The sequence below is a fragment of the Lepisma saccharinum genome, chromosome 16, assembly GCF_977018435.1.
Source record: "Lepisma saccharinum chromosome 16, izLepSacc3.1, whole genome shotgun sequence".
Taxonomy (NCBI): domain Eukaryota; kingdom Metazoa; phylum Arthropoda; class Insecta; order Zygentoma; family Lepismatidae; genus Lepisma; species Lepisma saccharinum.
The window spans coordinates 40,800,843-40,820,879 of NC_139244.1; the positions used below are offsets into that span (position 1 = coordinate 40,800,843).

At 36.7% G+C, this 20,037-nt stretch overlaps 1 protein-coding gene across 1 annotated transcript; it reads left to right on the forward strand.

Moving 5' to 3' along the window:
* Window positions 1–1,980: 1,980 nt before the first annotated feature.
* Window positions 1,981–19,717, forward strand: LOC146000418 (uncharacterized). Its single transcript, XM_083138021.1, has 3 exons — window positions 1,981–2,217; window positions 6,170–6,254; window positions 7,885–19,717. The coding sequence occupies exons 2-3, from the start codon at window positions 6,248–6,250 to the stop codon at window positions 9,621–9,623; spliced, it is 1,746 nt and encodes a 581-aa protein (XP_082994147.1). The 5' UTR covers window positions 1,981–2,217; window positions 6,170–6,247; the 3' UTR covers window positions 9,624–19,717.
* Window positions 19,718–20,037: the final 320 nt, after the last annotated feature.

The window sequence follows — 20,037 nt, forward strand, 5'->3', positions numbered from 1 at the left end:
CCGCAAAGCCAGTCTGAAATTTCATAGAGTTCTTTTCGAAAATGTCTCTCAAAACCTTTTCCAGCACCATTTTTTCCTTTAACACATGTTGACATCGTGAGATTCGGACATGGTCGACCATTGTCAATCACTTGTTTCTTCTCTGAATACGAAAGCGAAGAAAAGGATTTATTTAAATACTTTTGCACAACACTTTCACTATTCTCCATCTTAAAATAATCACATCACTTCACACCACACGTTTAAAAAATAATGCACAACAATCACGAGCAAAACAACGCGGAACGCGGGGTGAATGAAAGCCAAACTGTTGGGAACAAATACAACGCCTTGAGAAGCTGACCAGTGCTAACCATGCTCGTGGGTGGTAGGGTGCGCATGCGCGGTCATGCTATGTTTTGGCAGTGGTAAGACGTTGGATTTCCTCGCAACGCCCTGCCCGTCACGGACCGATCTGCCTGCCTGACAACCACTGCGCGCTGCGCCGCGTTCGAAAACTGCCGGGCGCTCGAAACTGACAATTAAAGAAAAACGCTCAAAATCGTAATTTATAAAAGTACAGATACTTTCTTCTTTATTTCATTTTCCTTTGGCCGTTGACACACGACTTACACACCCAGAGAAATCGCCACTGATACGGGTCAGATGGGATAAATAGGGTCTGGAGAAAATCAAATAAACACAATGATCACATTAACACAGTTCCAACAGTTAAACACATTGGTGGGTCATTAATGATTTGGGGCTGTATGTCGTCCAAAGGTGTTGGTACCATCCAGTTTATTGAAGGTATCATGGATGCATATGTCTATTTGGACATATTGAAGAACAATGTAAAGCAGAGTGCCCAAAAAATGGACGTGCCGCCTATCTACAGATTTCAACAAGACAATGACAGCAAGCATAAGGCGCGAGTTAACATGAATTGGCTAATATGGAATGTGCCCCAACTACTACAAACACCAGCTCCAAGTCCAGACTTAAATCCCATTGAGCATTTATGGGCAATTTTGAAGAGGCGAGTCCATAAAGCAGGCGTCAAATCCAAACAAGAGTTGAAAACTGTTGTGCAAGCCGAGTGGAATAAAATATGCTCTGAAACATGTCGGAAACTGGTTAATTCTATGAAGAACAGGTAAAAAGTAAAGTGCTCCTCTGTGCTTAACACCACGCCAGGAAGGCTTATAGGGGGTGTGGGGGTAACGCCCCACACTTTCTTGATCCGGTCATGAGTGGAGGTGATGTGATCAGCATCACGCCCCTGACCGCCTTTACCCCCCAGGGTTTCCCTCAGGTACATGAAGAACAGGTGCCAAGCAGTAATTAAAGCCAAAGGATACGCATCAAAGTATTAGAACTGTCAGTCAATTTGCTCTGAATATACTTTTTTCTTTTATATTATTAAGTGTACGAATAGAAAAGTTGTACAAAAAATGGCATGTTTCTCTTTCAGTTTCATTTAATTTGTTATTGTCATTGGTTATACAGAATTTGGGTAAGATTTTATGTTCCTAATGATATTAGTTATTGAATTGTAAAGAAACAATTTCAAAAGAGTGTATTTCCTTTCAGATATTAAAGCATTTTCTTTGAAAATCCGTGTGTACGAATAAGAATGTTACATACTGTATATTGTGACAAATAACAAGCATACCTCGCAGCTGATTATGTAACCAATATTTGATGTTGTTAGACAGCGATTTGTTTGTCTTTTATTCACCTGTCATCTTATTTGCAGGAAGACCAACATATGAACGGTGTGCCTTTTTATGCCAATCATTCAATTTTGTCTCAACCCTTTCCAAAAGAATCTGCATATGAATTGCTTATTTTATTAATCATTTGACTTAATAATTTTAGAGTTTCATCCGTCAGAAAATATGCAGAGCAACCTCAACATTTTTTTAAAAAAATATTTAATATGCCATCATTTAATGTATATGTATGGGACTTCCGTTCTGCTAGAAGTTTATCAAATACGGTACCATTAGGACGGCTACTGTCATTTTGCTGTATTGCTTCCAAAGGGGAAAAATGAAAATTGAACGCATGAAATGATACGAGTGAAAATGCACCTGCGAAAAAAATGTCAATATTTAGTTGTACTGTTGGTACTTCTGAATCTTAAGAAATGGTTGCCAGCTATGGCGGAGTGAAGATGAGAAAAAGGGGTCAATAACATCTGCCTATGAAGACCGTGTTATCGAAGTGAACTAGGTAAGAAAGTGGATGCTTTTACGTATTTATATGGTTTGGTATTATCATGGATTATATAAGTTCACTGTAAATTTAGTTCTTGGCTTCAAGTAGTGAAAAGAAAATATCCGAGTCAAAATAATAACTTGTCAACGTTATGTTGACAACATCACGATCGCTTGATATTTCTTCAAAGTGATACAGTTTCTTTAAGAAGAGTGTTTGTAAAAGAATTGTCACCTGCTTATTAGCCAGCATAAAAGCAGAATTATGTTATTCGAGCTCGTATTATCATAATGCTTCGTTTTACAGTTTTATAATGGCCTACATAGGTACGTATCTGATGGTTAGGACGTACTATCAGATGGCAATATCATGCAAACTTATACAGTAACCACATACGTTGACGCTATGAATGCATTCTTTGACGTTATTTACCTTTTTTTTTGTTTGGCACAAGTACGTTTGGGAGAATGTCGACAGGGAGCATGTAAATTGCCCTGCTGAAAATTCTGTGTACTGTTTGTAAATTGCCCTACTGAAAATTCTGTGTACTGTTTTTAGTAGATCAATAGGTGTTTTGAAGCATCTACCGTGTTCAGCTTTTCAAATAGATACACACTACATACCATATTGCATGACAAGAAATATGTTCACTTGTAGTTCATCTACTGTATGTGTACTGTAGCAGTACATTAGACGTACTAAAGGTGTTCAGTAGAAAGTCATTGTGTTTCAGTATATTTTTGAGAATACTATAGGTAGGGTGGTGGAGCAGCCTATGGCTGAACCTCGCCTGCTAAATAAGGGAATTATTATTATTATCATTATTATTACTACAAATGATAACCGTAGATTTTGTTCATTGTAAACAGAAATTTACAGCAGGGTGATAACAGTATGCACAAATTTAATAGCTACTCTAAATGTACGAACTTTTTTAAGCTCCCGAAATATATATTTCATCAATTGAATGCCTTTAGGTTTGTCATTAAAATTTTAGTATCTGCCAAACGTCTGAAATTCCTTTATTTTCTTGTTTTTCACATTGGTACTTACGTATTCTGCATTGGGAACGACTGAATATGACCGGACCCCTCTCCGATTTTCTTCATATTTGGCATACTCACTAATTGAGGCCTCCTAAGCACGAATCTGAAGTTAAAAGTTGTCGGAAACGTCTAGAAATTGCAAAATAAGCATAAATAAGGAGTTAGTTTTCGGAATGGAAACCGTCAATATCCGGAGTTTTTTTGTTTCACAAGCAAATATGTATATTCCTGATACTACCACGACACCAAATTTTAACTATGTTTGCCTAAACTAACCCGAAACTAACCTAACCACCCGTCAATGGTTCATGGGCCTAGCATCAATGGTTCGCAATTGTTTTGCAATTTCTAGATCCTGATACTACCACGACACAAAATTTTAACTATGTATGCCTAACCTAACCACACGTCAATGGTTCGTGGGGCTAGCGTCAATGGTTTGCAATTATTTTGCAATTTCTAGACGTTTCCGACAAATTTTAACTTCAGATTCGTCATTAGCAGGCCTCAATTAGTAAGTAAGCCAAATATCAAGAAAATCGGAGAGGGGTCCGGCCATCTTCAGTCATACCCTGCATTATTGCTAAGGATTCTTGAAGGTGGGATTTCATTTTTTTCATGACAATAATTTCAATTTTCCACATATCGAGTAATTATTGTCTGTTGGTTTTTCGGTTGCGTTACACACAATATGGTGGGAAAATCTTGACTAGCGTTGTCTATGATCAGTGGGTGTGCAGTGTTTCCAACCTTCTTCACCGAAAAATACCTACTTTCGTGTTACTGATTTTGTATTTTTTTCCGGGTTCGAAAATCCCACGAACCATGCCCGGATAGCCCCACAAACCATGCACGGCAAGGTTATGTTAGGCAAAAATAGTTAAAATTGTCATGTTCTTGCAAAACAACAGCGTGGTTGGAAACACTGACCGGGGGTTACATCATCGAACGCACACAACATTTGGTTCACGTAGTAGAAGGACATAGAGGCAACAGATTTCGTGCATTGGAGAGACATTAATCTTCAAAAGTACATGATTTACTGGCGAAATAAATTAAGCAATGGGAAAAAACACTTCCCCGACCTTTCAAAAGTGTACGGAAAGTCAGTTCGGTAAGTACTTTCTCCTGTAAAATTGAAGAAATGCATTTTGCGGATACTAAAATTTTACCGGTTGGTCTTCTTTCCAAAATTTGTAAGTAAATATTTATGTTTTTGTTTGTTTATTTGTGGTGATTGCTGGTAATTCAGGGATGATTGTGTTTTTATAAGGTGGTGTTCCTTGTGTTTTTATAAGGTGTTCTTCCTTTACTACAGAAATGCATGTAATTATTGTTGAAAGGGATATATGGTCAGGGTACATAAATACAGATTCTTTCTGTACTCTACTCTGCAATGCCTTGAAAACACCAAAGATTCAGAGAAATATAAGATGAAAGGGACATTCATAACCTCAATTACACAGTTATGGTAGCTGACGTAGCTTTTGCCAATCTAGAATGTATGTATGTTACAAAAAGTGCTACAGTATGGTTCAGTAAATTTCACACAGAAATTGGACATGGATGCAAATGAAAGGTTACTCGTATCAAGTAGTTTTCAAATGGATGCTCACTGTCAAGCATGTATACATTAATTTGTGGGACAGAAAAGTCATTCCACATGAAAGATGCAGTAATAAGTCTGTAGTACAATGCCATTATTTGATTATTGTGCCACTAGATCTTGGCACATGGGGCAGCTTTCCAAGCTGAAGTCCTGTCAAGTTTCCCTACAGTAAGCACTCTGCGGAACATTGCAATATCTCTGATGAACAACATGTTATCTAGAACATATCCATGCCGTTGGAATGTGGCATCTCTCTGTCTATCATGAATGTCAGTATGTGCTTTCATACAGGCAGATGTGTCACGTTGAAGATGGATCTAGCTATATATTCACATGTGTTATTTGCTAATTGCAAATCGGTAAGCAGTGAGTATTGATAAGTGTTACAAGTCTTGTTATAATGTCACAATGCAAGTACACTGTATAACAAAGAATTATTATGCATGATTCTTATGTGAAAACGAAATAGAGCAAAAGTATGAGGGGGCGATATTTAAGGAAATTTTCTCAAAAGATGTGAAACTGTGTGGTAATACAAGGACATCATTTCCATCTTCTGTGATAGAAGTACGTGATTACTTGTAATTGTGATACATTTTAAATTAATATAATTAGAAAAAACCTATGTGCTTGAGTTGAGTGTGCATGATGTAGTTCCACTGGCAGCAGCATTCTATCATCATCATAAGTAAATTACGGCCCTGCAGAAACAAATCTTCTGAATAGATTTCAGTTTGGATTGTAATGTCAGTTGTCTATTTCTCTATCAAAACATAATCAAAGCACTGAATTATCATCATTAATCTTTATTGTCATAATTAATGTAGAGATATCAAAAATACAATAGCCCCGTCTAGTTGGCTGCACTTTTTGACTCTCTTTGCACCGAAGCGTCTAGTTGGTTGCACGGTGCAACACAGAGTCGTCTAGTTTGTTGATTTGGAGTCAAGTAGTGTATTTGGTGTCTGCACTACGTTGTGGGTCGGTGTATGTTTGGTGTATGGTCGTGGGTTGAGTACTAACTAGTCAAATGACCGTTTAAAGCAGCAGACAGGCATCTGTTGAATCTTCTGAACTTGAACACCGCTTTCCATCTAGTAGGTTGAACGTCACTTGCTTGCACCACCCTGACACTGGATACACCTGCACTGCACCGAGTGTCAAAGTGCAGCCAACTAGACGGGCTATTACAACTGTGCCAAAGTAATTTTTATGACTAAAATATATGGCTCTGAAATGTCTTTGTTTTACTGCAAATCTCTATTCATTGAATCCAGTAATGTTTATTAAATGCTGTGTTGTGTGTTTTCAGCCTATTAAGGGACCGACAAGCATGGCACCTCAGTGTTTGATGGCTCAATTTGACTGCTAGTAAATCTCGGCTCAGTTTATGTTAGGTAAGTTAATTTAAAAGTTATAGCTACATGATTGTGTAATGAAGCATACGAAGAAGGTAACCAATATCATGCACTAACACAACCTGGATCATATATATTGAGGCTAAGTTACATTATTTTTCTTAGATACGAATGCAGGAAAGTATAAATTGAAAATTGTTTCCTTGTGCTCTTCCTGGGTCTGGATATATACAACTTGCCAGGATAAATGTATGTTGAAAATAGAATACTCAGTAATATTGTGACATCACAAAAATAGTATGTAGGAGTATTTTAGGTTAAAAAAATGAAAAATTTCCATCTTCCATGATCTTCATTAATATCATTACAGAACTGCACGTTCTAAAATTCACCAATGTGCATCTATACTGGGGAACCAAAAAAAAAGAACTGGTAAAATGCTCCCCTGTGCTTAGCACCATGCCATGAAGGCGTGTAGGGGGTGTGGGGGTAACGCCCCACACTTTCTTGATCCAGTCATGAGTGGGGGTGATGTGATCAGCATCACGCCCCTGACCACCTTTACCCCCCAGGGTTTCCCCCAGGTACCCATGTTATATTATGTTGAAATTCAGTGAAATCTGGAATGATTCTTGATGAAAGAAATTAATAGTAGAATTTGAAGAGACACATATTTTTGTTTATTTACTCTTAGTGCAACGAAATCAACATGACATTCCTGTTTTTGCCTACAGAACAGATATTAAGAACCACAAAAGTTTCAAACCATACAGTACCATTTTTGATGCATTGTTTGATGAATTGTGGAACAACAAAGCACCCATTTGAGTGCCAATCCATGAGCCCACTGATGAATCAAGGAAAGTGCACTAAATGTTTTATCCCAGTAAACAGAACAGAATCTAATCTTTACGAACTTTTTCTGTAGGCTAGTGTGTAAATTTTAAGCAAAATTAATTTCTAGTGTGTTCGGGAGCTCCTACATGTAAAGCATCTTCAGATGGGAACTTCTCAAGTGCATGCTTTTTGAACTTGGCATGAAGTACAAAAAGTAATCATGGCTCGATTTCATTAATAAATATATCAAAATAGAAAAATAAACAATTTTTTGAAATTTTGATTCGGGCATCGGCCCTGTGAATGCTGGATAGACCAAATTTGGAGAGAAGCATGACAAAACACCATTGTTTGTTTGGGGACATGCAATCCTGTCTCCCAATTTTGAAAAAAAAATAATAATTAGAAGTCATATTTTTCAGGAAATTTTGAACATTTACATTTCCCCTGGATATTAGTGTGACGCCACTAAGCAAGATTGAGTCCAAAGAAACCTTCATCAATTTTCCCTATGCATAGCTTTTAAAAGTCATGGCTGTTGTCTTGTGATTTTCTCTACATCGTCAGTTTCATTGAATCTGATTCATCCTCATGTCACAAAGCCAAACAAAATACAAATGTAAAGATGGCACATTGCATTTTACAATTATTTGGAATAGCTGTCAAATAATATATTAACTGCCAATTTGTAAAGCTGATCATGAAATAAGCAAGGATCTTAGGAAGTTAGAAATGGGTAAATTTGGAGGCAAAATTGTTAAATTAGAAAAGGGAGACAGTTATCTAACTATACTCTTTGTGTGATGAAAATTACATTTTTTTTCCTTTGCAGGATTTAGACCTTCCTTGTGGGAACACAAGATGGCACTGGACAATTCATGGATGAACAGCGGCAGAGAGCAGCAGAGGGAGATAAACCCTGTGGAAATGAAAAGGGATGATATGGTCCACCACCATCAAGATTCGTACTTGAATAATCAAAAATATGACGAATGTGGGCCTTCCAACAGAGGAGGCCTGATTAAGATACCTTCGTCAAACTTCAAAGCACAAACAAATGGAAACGGTGTCTCGGAAAACAAATGTACCATGATTCCACAGCAACAGCAACAGCCTCAGCAGCAGCAACCAGAGCAACAGAATAGGTTTACCCAAACTGAACAACAAACCAGGTTTACACAAACTGAACAAAACAATAGATTTCCCTTTGTTGATAACTCTTGTAAGTCGGATATTCCGGCACAGCCTGTGTTTGATCACAACAATCTTCAACCCCCGAGAAACATGTATGAGGAGAACAAACAATTCAAAACTGAGCCTATATGCCACCCTGTTGTCACACCAAGCATTAATTTTCCAAAGCAGAAGGAGAATGAAGAAAAATTTAAGCAAGAAATGGGTACAAAAGAGTTTCCCTTCTGCTACAACATGAACATGCTTCAGAAAGTGCAAGATGATAAATGTTACCGGTTGGATATGTGTGGACAGCAGTTTAGTTATAATTATGCATTTATGAATCAAGTCTCTCTTACGCCCTTTAAATGTGATGTGTGTGGACTAGTGTTTGGTCATAGTTCCTTGCTGAATCATCATAAGCGTGTGCACACTGGTGAGAAATCATACGGTTGTGAGGTGTGTGGACTGGTATTTCCGCAAGCTTCCGAGTTGAGAAGTCACAAAACAGTTCATGCAGAAAATAAACATAAGTGTGAGGTTTGCGGCATAGAGTTTGCAGATCAGGCAAGACTGAAAAAGCATGGAAAGTTCCACCTCAACCAGAGGAGCAAGTGCGACTCGTGTGAGGTCACATTTCCGGAAAATAGTGGTGATGTTAAACCCCTTCGGCGAGTGCATGGGGTTCGAAAGTGCCAAAAATGTAACGGTTCGGGAATGATTTTCATAACGAGCCCTTCGAAGGTGCAGAAGCCGTTCCAGTGTTCGATATGCGAGAATACTTTCTCTCGGTACTCATCGCTGTGGAGTCATAAGCGTCTGCATTCGGGCGAGAAGCCTTATAAATGTGAAGTTTGTGGGATGGCATTTGCGAAAGCAGCGTACTTGAAGAACCACCGTCGCATACATACTGGCGAAAAACCTTACAAGTGCGAGGTTTGTGACATGGCGTTTTCGCAAGGACCGCACCTGAAAAACCATGAACGCATACATACTGGCGAGAAACCTTATCTCTGTGAAGTGTGCCATAAAGCATTTTCGCGACACTCCACCCTTTGGAACCACAGGAGAATCCACACAGGTGAGAAACCTTATCGTTGTGAAATCTGCGGAAGTGCGTTCTCGCAAGGAACTCACCTCAAGAATCACAAAAAGGTACACACTGGAGAAAAACCTTACCGTTGTGATGTGTGTGATGTGGGCTTCTCTGATCGTTTTGCACTGAAGAGACATAAAGGCATTCACAACAATCAGAACAATGCTAACAATCACAATAGTCATAATCACAACACGCACAATAATGGTTTGGAACTTCCAGTATATAAGTGTGAGGTAGGTCAGGTGGCATTCCCAGGTTGTTCAAGGCCTCAAGATAATAAACCTATTCATGCAGCTTAAGCTAGTGATACAAAGTACTATGCAGTGTTTTTTTAACATACAGGGTGATTCAAAAATCCTGCCTGCAAAAAAATCGTATTCTGCATTTCGTAGCTTTAATGAAAGTATTCCTTTTAATCACACTGTTCTTTTGTAGTTGATCATACAGCGTACAGTTTTAGAAGTTATATATCAGGCAGGACCATGCAGACTAGCCAATGGCAGGAGAGTGCAACATGGTAAAGTCAGGAAACTGTGGCGTGCTCTGTATTTTTCTTGCATGCAAGAAGTTTTCATTAAATTCGCCACTTTAAGGGGTTCATCATAAGATGGGGCAAGACCTTTTTAACCTGACTATCCAACTCCCATAAATGTCTTGTCGCCTACAACCGGAGTTATTGTTTCTTGAAGAAACACTTAGAAACATCACGTCTCAACACACATACAATGACCCTTTCATTTTCCTTCTGTCTGTTTTTCCATTGACACTGTGTTGACACAGCTGAGTTGTGTCGTGGGAAAAGAATAGGTGTTAAATTCCTTTCAATATACAGAATGATCCTTCATTGTCGTGTGCGTTCTCGAACATGGCAAGTATAAGTCAGTTTAAGTTCAGTGTTTTCATAGCAAGCACAGTTGAAAATTATTCGCTTGTCAGTTACTCGTACGGCACAGAACAATTGTGAGATGTATTATTCTCCTTTTCAAAATATGTCAATTCTGATTTATCATTCAAGTGCATATATGGTCCACATGCCAATGTACGGAAATTATCAGTTAAGGGCTTGGCAAAAGGAGTAAATCAGTAATTTGGAATGTAAAATGTTCGGTGCACTTTCTGAGCATAGAGAAGTTATTTATTTGCATGTTTGCTGCCAGAACTTTTGCAATTATGACCATGTCAGCTAGTCAAAAATCTTCTTTATTTTTCACCTGTATTTCTCTTTTATCATTATTGTATTTAGACCACGCCATTGATTTATACTTAACACTTTTTAATAGAAAATGTTATTCCTTTTGGTTCAATAGTTATTGGGTTTTAAAAATGTGAAGGGATATGTTGTGTACATTTCACTTGGCAGCCATTACATCGTGCCTGATTGGTTATGCTACGGAAATAGGACTGATTGTGTCCTTGAGAAATGCCATGAAATATGCCATGGCATCTGAAGTGCCATAAGATTTTTCACTTGACACGGTAGCATTTTGGTCTAAAGCAGGCCTTAATCCAAAAGCTCTTGAAGCCCACTTTGTGTACACAAGCGCACGTGCTCTAATGAAATCTAGACTTGCAGCTTTAAGTGTGATTTGAACCACTAAAATGTGCTCTAGCTGAAAAAAAAATTGTGAAAAATGAAAACTTAAACCAGGCCTGTGGCATAATGTACTGTTGTACTTATTTCTTTTCTCGATTTTTTTTAATGTTTTCGGTTGTCTGCTAATCGGGCCTGTTACATTCTACACCTGGGTTGTGGGGTTCCCACCTGTGGGTTCTTAAGTACACCCTTGTTTTTCTGTCGGGGTTCCAACTTCCTTATCCTTTCTGGATCCTCCAGGTCAACAAGGCAGTGGGGGCAAACACTTTTATGGTGGTGTTTATTCGCCTAAGGATGTCACTGGACACCCTCCACATCCTGATAGCCTTGCCGCCTCGGTCCGGGATTGCTTATTTTGGGTTTTCCCTTATTCACAGCTTCCCCTCATATCTGAGGGGTTTCACTATCTGCCACCTGTGACCCGTTCAGTAGCCGAGGCTCGCACTGGAGTGGGGATGGTGAAGCTTCAGGACATGATAGATCAGGCACAGATGAGATGTTTCGGACACATGAAGAGGATGGATGCAGAAAGACTACCAGAAAGAACTTATAATGCACAGGGAGGGGTAATAAGGCCAACGGGGGAGACCAAGATGTCTGTTGAAAGAGCAGATAGCGGAGAGTGTTAGGAGAAGAGAACAAGATTGGAACATCGTGGAAAGAGGAGTGGTGGAAGACCAGAAAAAATGGAGAGCCAGAGGCAGGAAACTGCGAAGGATGATGATGATGATGATGTATTTCTGTGTCTGATTGTCTTAACAAGACATGCTACCAAGGTTATAAGGTTATCAGTTTCCAGACAGGCTCTACAAAAGAACGACAGACAAACCTGACGTTTTATTAGTCACCTTCCCTGGGAAGAGGATGCAATGATTTTAGTGATTCTGTCATTGTTTGAACATCATCTGAAAATCCACTTTCTTCGTGCTGTTCAGCAAAGGCCTCATTTCTTCCTAAAGTTCCTCTCTACCCTCTGAGCTTCATTCTAAAGAAGGCAGAAAAAGTCATAGATTTCCAAATCAAGACAAATAAAGGAAGGAAAGGACAACCATATTGTTTTATGATGATAAGATTCACTTGGGATATCAGCCAGCTCAATTCCTGATATGCATTTTGATAGACATGTAGGATGTGGCATTGTCATGGTGGTCATTCAGTTCCCAGTGGTCCACTGCTGTGGGTGTTTGAGCATCACACCATCCTGCAGATACTTCATAGTACAAAGTGTTCATCTCAAAAGCATAGGCAAGTGCCTATTAGTTGGCCTCCACTATGGCATTGTGATAATGTCTTTGTCTTGTATCCTAAGGGTTCCAGGTGCAGTATTCAATGGTGGCGTAACTGGTTCAGATCCCACTTTAAACTGTAGGTACAGTCCCGATTAGCCTACCTGTGAATAAAGTGGACTTATGGCGACACGAGGCAGCTTTTTTCGAATTTTCCTCTCGTGTACGTAACCACAAAACTATTGATAATATCTAGGCAACAGCGAAAGGAAACTGCTCGAAGATTCACGTGAATGCTCTGGAAGAAATTCTAAATACAGGGTTATCCACTAGGGTATGGATAAAATAAAATAAAACATGAATAGAAACATAAATGTCATAGTAGGAAAATTTTCGTGTTGGTGTTTTTTGTGCGTGAAACATGGGAGTTTTGCTGTAGTGTGGTGGCAACAATGAAGTTTGAACTGATTCGTGATTTTCTTGACCAACATTTCAATCGTCGTTGGTGTGGCTGTGAGAGACCAATTGCTTGGCCTCCCAACTCCCCAACACTGTCTATTCACAGAAACCCACAGATATTTATGATTTGAAACTCAAAAATCACACAGCCTTTCAACAGAAGCACCCCAGAGATGTTACACCAGATGTAGAATGAATTGAATCACCGTTATGAGTTGTGCAGAGTTTGCAATGAAGGCCGTGTAGAAAACTGAAAACTACCAAACTGTTAGTAGTGTATAAAAATAAAAACTCCCACCTTTCAGTCTTTTGTATACAATATTTCGGTAAAACTTCGATAGCGTCCCAACACTTCTCACTCGTTTATTTCATCATTTTTAACATTCATACTTACCTATTCTGCATTGCAAAAGATTCTTCAAGGTGCTATTTTGCTTTTTTCACGAAAAAAGTTAACCCCAGAAACCATCCAAGGGTACCCCCAAAAACCATTGATATTAGTCCCAAAAATTCACGATAGCCCCATGAACAATCACGGGGACAAGGTATGCATATGAGGTTAGGTTAGGTTCCATTAGCACTCATTTCATTCAATTTAGCATATACGGATAACATCGGTTTTTCTCGATGAAAGAAAATACCAACAAGAACTTCTAAATGCTGAAGAAACTCATTTCAGTAAGTAGTTTCTTGTGTAAATATGAAGAAATCCGTTGGGACACTATCGAAGTTTTACCCAATATTTCAGGTAATTACATTTGACCAAAAAAATTTCACATCCATTTTATTTTATCTATACCCAAATGTAATTTTTCAGTTTTTGGAATTTAGCGGTTCTTCGAAATGACAGAAAAATTCAAAAAAAGCTGCCCTGGCATTGGCCAAAGATCCAGCTGAGCCTTAAAACAAAAGCTCAAACTCAATCAACCCTAAGTTTTTTGATACACTGGGAGGAATTGTAATGCACACTACAAGTGTGTCAATATGGTTCTCTAAAACAATAGATACTTTTGAAAAAGCTCCAATGGAACTTGGAACTGATCCACCAGAACTTCATTTCTGTTGATCGATAGGAATTTCTTCCTGTAAGGAAATACACACAGAGCATTTGAATACATGACATGTAATAAAAGTTGCAGTATTGGTGGCAATAGTACACCAAGTCAAGTATATTGTGAAATTAACAGTCGTCTTCATTACGTTTTCAATCTGTAGTGGTAGAGAAGCAATATGTAATACAATTTTTTCTCTCTCTCTTCTTTTTCTCCGGTTATGCACTTTGATGGCAACATTAAACCTTAGATCAGTCTTGAAATAATCTTTCTGAAATTCAACATAGCTGTGACAAGAATTTGAGACCTTAACGATGTTCACATTTATCAGAAATATATATATATATATATTTTTTTATCCTTGCTTTCTTGCTTTTAGATTACTTCATCCCCAAAGGCATGATTTTAGCATCACCCTGTACATGTGTGTGGATAAATTGCGTACTTTTTGTGTGTGTGAGACTTTTCAGAAAATATAGTTCCCTATTAATGTCGGTGTCCTAGGTCAAAGTTTCCTATGCTTATAGTTACGGATTGCTACTGTGTAGAAAAGGCAGCGTTACTATAAAAAGGTCAGTAAATTTGATATTGATGGTGTATGTTGTATGATGATGTTAAAAAAAAAGTTTTTGAAAAAAATTGATGTAATAATTTTGGAAAAAATTGATGTAATAATTTTGGAAAAAATTGATGTAAAGATAACCTTCATGTAAATTTGGCATCTACCGTGTTTGTCATGGCATAGAACAGATTCTGTTGTCTGTATGCTTAGTGGAATCAGTTGTGAATTTTAGTTAATGGGCCGTACGTTTCCATCACTGTGATGCTGGCATAATTACAAATTTATGTTTTTAAAAGTACATTTGAAGTGGTATAATTAATTATTTTAAACAATTATATCAACTAAGTATATTTAATTAATATCAGAAATTGTTTACTTTGATGATATTCAACAATACCTCCTCCATATTTCACAAGTATCACCACTTGCAGAACTAACAATAAATCTTCGATTGACGTGGAGTACAGCACCTAGAATAACGTAGTGTGGAAAACGGCATGGTTCTGCCGTCTCTCGCTGGTTCCACTCGAAAATGATCCGCTAGAGGCGCTGGTGTTGACCCCGGTGCTTGGTGTTCGACTGCTTATAATGGAAGTAAATGGAGTTTTCGCTGCAACGTCTGATTCTTTTCCTTGTAACATTTCTTTGTATCAGAAAATTGTTATGATATTTGGTACAGTAGTCGCGAAAATATTAAAGAATATTATGAACCGTCGATCATGACCTGTCCTTGAGTTTTTTTATTAACAATACGGAAGAAAACATAGGTATGGATTGTAACATGTAACATGACAATTGCCGCGAGAATTAGTATTGTGTATGCATTATCCTGAAAGGTTCATTAATATTGTCATTGTATTATTTTTATGGAAATTCACACAGACAATACTCGTTTATTTTTCAAAGATTGTTTTACATCCACTCGCGTGTTGTCCAACTTACCCAAAAACTCGCAAGCGTGAAATATGACACTTTTCGTTTCCCGCTTACTGGAAAAATGTAAACAACGCGCTGGTTGAGTTATATTTTCACCATGTCTGGAAACTGTCGCCACTGTTTTGTGCCTGGTTGTTCTAGTGGATATCGTTCAAGTAAAGAAAAGGGTATTTGTATATTTAGTGTTCCCAAACAAAAAGATAAATTAGCCGAGTGGAATCGTGCAATTCCCAGAGCTGACAAGGAACTCTATGACACAGCTGGTGTTTGTGAATTGCATTTCGATGAACAATACATTATCAGAGATTATGCACAGTCCTTAACACCAATGTTCTACTTACCAATCGACACGAATGTAAAGCAATTTGTTGATAGAGATGACAAGGTACATCCTAATCGGCTATTTGAACTCCATGGAATATGAAATTAAATTCTTTCGAATATCTGCATTTCGGGAAAATGACTTCATAATATGTACGCCACGAAACATTTTTTCTCCTTCATGACACTATTTCAATTTTATTAGTATACAAAAATAAACTTGTGTACACAATCCAACGTTTGACGTCCAGCCTCACATGCGATATGTTGATGCTCGTGTTGCGTTGCACATAAAATGTATTTATGTTACTTTTCTGTGTAAATTAATGCCATTTCGTGACTGCAAATCACTCCACAAATATAACTGTTTCCATCAATTCACTTACCGCCTTTGTGGAGAAACAAATCTACACAATATATTCCAAAAACTAACTAAGCCGCATTACTTTCATAACAAAATTAGCACCGGGGTCGATCGCACTGCCATCTACTTGTCATCGTCTCAGGGAACCAGTTTCTTGGGTCGTTTTCCACACTACGTTATTCAAGGCGCTGTAACGTGGAGCAAAATGTTAACCAAACAAGCAGTCACCAATATTTGTTATTGACAACTGCAAAGCAGAAATTCATCTGGTCATTTTGTGAAGTTTTCAAGTTGATGGAATGACACATTTTCTGTTATTTTATGTCATTCAAATAACAGGGTTGCTACGCATCTGGAAAACAGGGAAATGTCAGGGAATTTTGCATATCGTCTGGAATTTATGTGCATTTTTGATCTGCAAGAGAAAAAGTTGCAAAATGAACAAACATTTCACTTCCACTTCTGGATTCAGTTGTTTCTTCATTCTTATGATTCTCAGTCTTATGCAAAATTATGGTTCCATTTTTAATTTTTATAATAAATTTTCACTTTTATAATACTAGATATTAGAAAGAATATCAAAGTAAAACTTGCAGTCCAGATATCTGATTGATAACTAAAGGACATTGACAATATGATCATAATTATCGGAAAGGTTGGTGAAGATGAGGTTATCATCTATTATTTTATAGATGTTAGTCTTGTTGGCATTTCCTATAGAATTCCTATATGCAACAAAAATTTCCCGAGATGATGTGTACTTATAAATGCAAGCAAAGAAGCAGCATTTTCTATGACACTATAAATCCAGAAATGGCTAGAAAATGAAAAATTGTGTATGATTTATGAACTTTTTCTGTTGTTTTTATAATGTGGAGATCTGTTATGGTGAAATAATGTACTTCTGCTACCTTAACCTGAAGGCTAGATGCACCTGCATGTAGCACCCAATAAATCTGATGCCGATTGTAATTTCATAATTTACTCTTTGAATTTTCACAAGTTCTTGTGTATGTAGAATGCAATTTGCTAAAAAGTTCTGAAAGTAAATATTCATAACAATGAACGGATTATATATTTAATTGAAAAACAAAAGGTTCAAAAGCAAAAATCATGATGATAAACATGTCTGCAAAAATTTCATTTTTGGACTGGAAAAATGTCAGGGAATTTCATAATAAAAAAATCGTATCAATCCTTAAATAAGTGAGTTGCCTTGGAACCTAAAACTGTTTTACAGCATAACGTGAATGTCTAGAACGTGAAGGCAAGGAGTTTGTCCATTTCCATGAATATTTTGTAAAATGCATCATGTTTGGTTTGTGAACCTTGGAGTAACTTTGACTAACATATAACTTTATGGAAAACCACCCTGCATTATTCTAATCAATTGAATTATTTATTTCATGAAATAACACAAGGGCTTTCCAGAAACAAGCACCCACAACAATATACAGTCTTCAGAAATTGTCAACAGAAGTAACTTTTAAAACAAGATAAGTTTGTGGGAAGTACACAGAAAAGGAGCATTATTTTCAAGCTACTTAATAGACTAAGCCGTGTCCAAAAGGTGCAAGACCGTACTTGAAGTGAGCCTCCTCTAAGTATGGTCTTGAAGTCATGGACTGGAAGTGAAAGTCTTTCAAATTGCACTTCGACTGCAGCGCCAAATACGATCAGTAGATAAAACTGAGGACACGTTTTCCCAGCATTTTAAACACTTGTTTTTCACCATAGAAATCACATAGCATTTTCAAATGTTCTTACACATACATTTTCACATGCTAGAAGAACTTTAACCACCAACTTGCTGGCTCATAATGTATATTTAACCTGTGTTGCTGGCTTTCTACCTCCGTGATTTTAAACAAATGAACAACGATTGCGGAATTCATGTAATCTAGTCAGCAACGATCTGTGCACTTGTGTACTTCTGTACTTGGCACTTTCGAACTGTACTAGGTGATGTCACTTACGTCAAGACCGTACTTCAAGTCTGTACTTTGTACCTTTTGGACATAGCATAAGTCAAATTTTCATTTAAAAAATAAAAGAACAGAGATTCTAATTGCATTTTGAGGTAAGAATTGGGAACGTGTGTTTTAAAGTAACCGAGGTATACTGAAGTATACTAATGTAGTTCCCAACTCAAATTTTCAGTATTGCCTAGAAAATAAGGTGGCCAGATATTTTTTAAAGGGTATTTTTCATGTTTTCTAAATAGTTTGATTTACAAGTATTCACATCTGACAAACCTATTCTTACCTAACCTCTGTTTATGTTGAATTCCAAATTGCACCTTCACCATGGCTGACAATTATGTGTGAAACCCACCTCAACAGTCCATATGTTCTTTTAACAGTACATTTAACAAATTGCGACTAAATCAGTGTTTCAGAGGCAAATTAATATAAATCTATCCAAAAAATGCCAGAATCCTTTACGTTAACTACCCATTGGAGATAAAACAATTGTCAAACTCACTTTGATTGTAATATCTGATAAAATATTCTCATATTTAATATAGAAAGAAACTTATTCAGTTTTAAAGGTTTACAAGCAATTGTTTCTTTTTAAATTAATAACCCTACTGAATATTCTGTCTACTGTTTTCAGTAGATCAATGGGTGTTTTGAAACATCTACTGTTTTCAGTAGTTGAACTGTACTGCTAATGTTTTCTACTGTTTTTAGTAGCCCAACTGTTTCTAATGTTTTCATTAGATGAACTGTACTAATGTTTTCTACTGTTTTTGATAGTCCAACTGTTTCCTCTATCTGAAGTAGTTGAACCACATTGAACTGTACTCGTAACGTTTTCAGTAATATAATTGTACAACTAACATATTTTATTGTGTTCAGTATATTGCTGTCTGAAAACAGTACTCTTGTCAGTAATAAAAAATTTCTTATTTATACAACTGAAAATGCAATGGAAAAATCACATAAACAACTAAAATAATTGTATGGTAAAGCATGTGGAACTTGCTACTTAGGAATGTGTTCACACAACAAAGAAATCAAATAAAGTGAACACGTTTTTCAGTGTGTAGCTTCATTGTGGTTAACGCACTTGCAGAAAATTGAAAAACATACTCTTTTATACATAAGTTGACATATTGTTCTTCCTATATTCACACGAAAACATCAAAAAATTAGTTTAAATGAAGACCTAACCCTCAATGTTTGAAAAATCAAACCAAGCAAACACTGTTGACCATGTTGATCAAAAAATGGATCCTTCTGCAATTGCATTACACAGATAGATATAATAACCATGGAAATTCCATGCTGAAAGAAAAATCAACTGATATGATCATGTATTCAAACTGCTAGCTGCTTTAAGGTTGAGTTATTTCTTAAGAAAGAATTGTAGTAACTTATTCATTAAGATATATCTGACTTCAGTAGTATTCATTAGAGAAACAGTAGAAACTCAGTTCATGTACTGTTTTTCCAAATCACTGAAAATATAGTGTCAAGAATTAATTTGTCTATTCTTGGAGTCAATAAATGATTTTATAATATATTGTAGCAAGTATTATGCACTATTATTCACATTGTTTTTTCAGTACAGTAACCCTACTGCACAGTACAAGCTGTACAGTAGATCTACAATAGGATTTCAGTACACTTCACAGTACACAGTAGAAGACATTTGAAAACAGTAGAATTTGTCTACCGAAAACATTAGAAATTTCCAGCAGGGAATACTAATAAATTTCAGAAATTAAATACTATACATAAAATTCATTATATATAAATAGCACACATTTTCCTGGCAATATGTACAGAAACAGTGAGTAAGCAGAGATGTTATATATGATTTTTAAATCATTGTGTAATATATATCTATATATGTATATAAGTTGTATATGAATGCAATAATGAAGTAAATGTATTGTGCTCTTTTGTGAATATATGTTTTTCTTATATATATATAGAAAGTCAAATAATCCTCCCATTTTGAAGTATGTACATACTAAAAGTATCAATTGAAATTTTCACCATGCTCGCAACAGCTGTTGCCAGAATGAATGGTTCAAATCTTGATGACAGAACAGTGTCATGTTCCATGAGCCAATTTTGTAAATTGACAATGATATTTTGTCAGGTCATCGAATGCTGAATTATTTACAGTTCAATATTTATTTTTTTTTTTATTTATTTTTTGGTGCTTGTAAAATATTATTATAAATC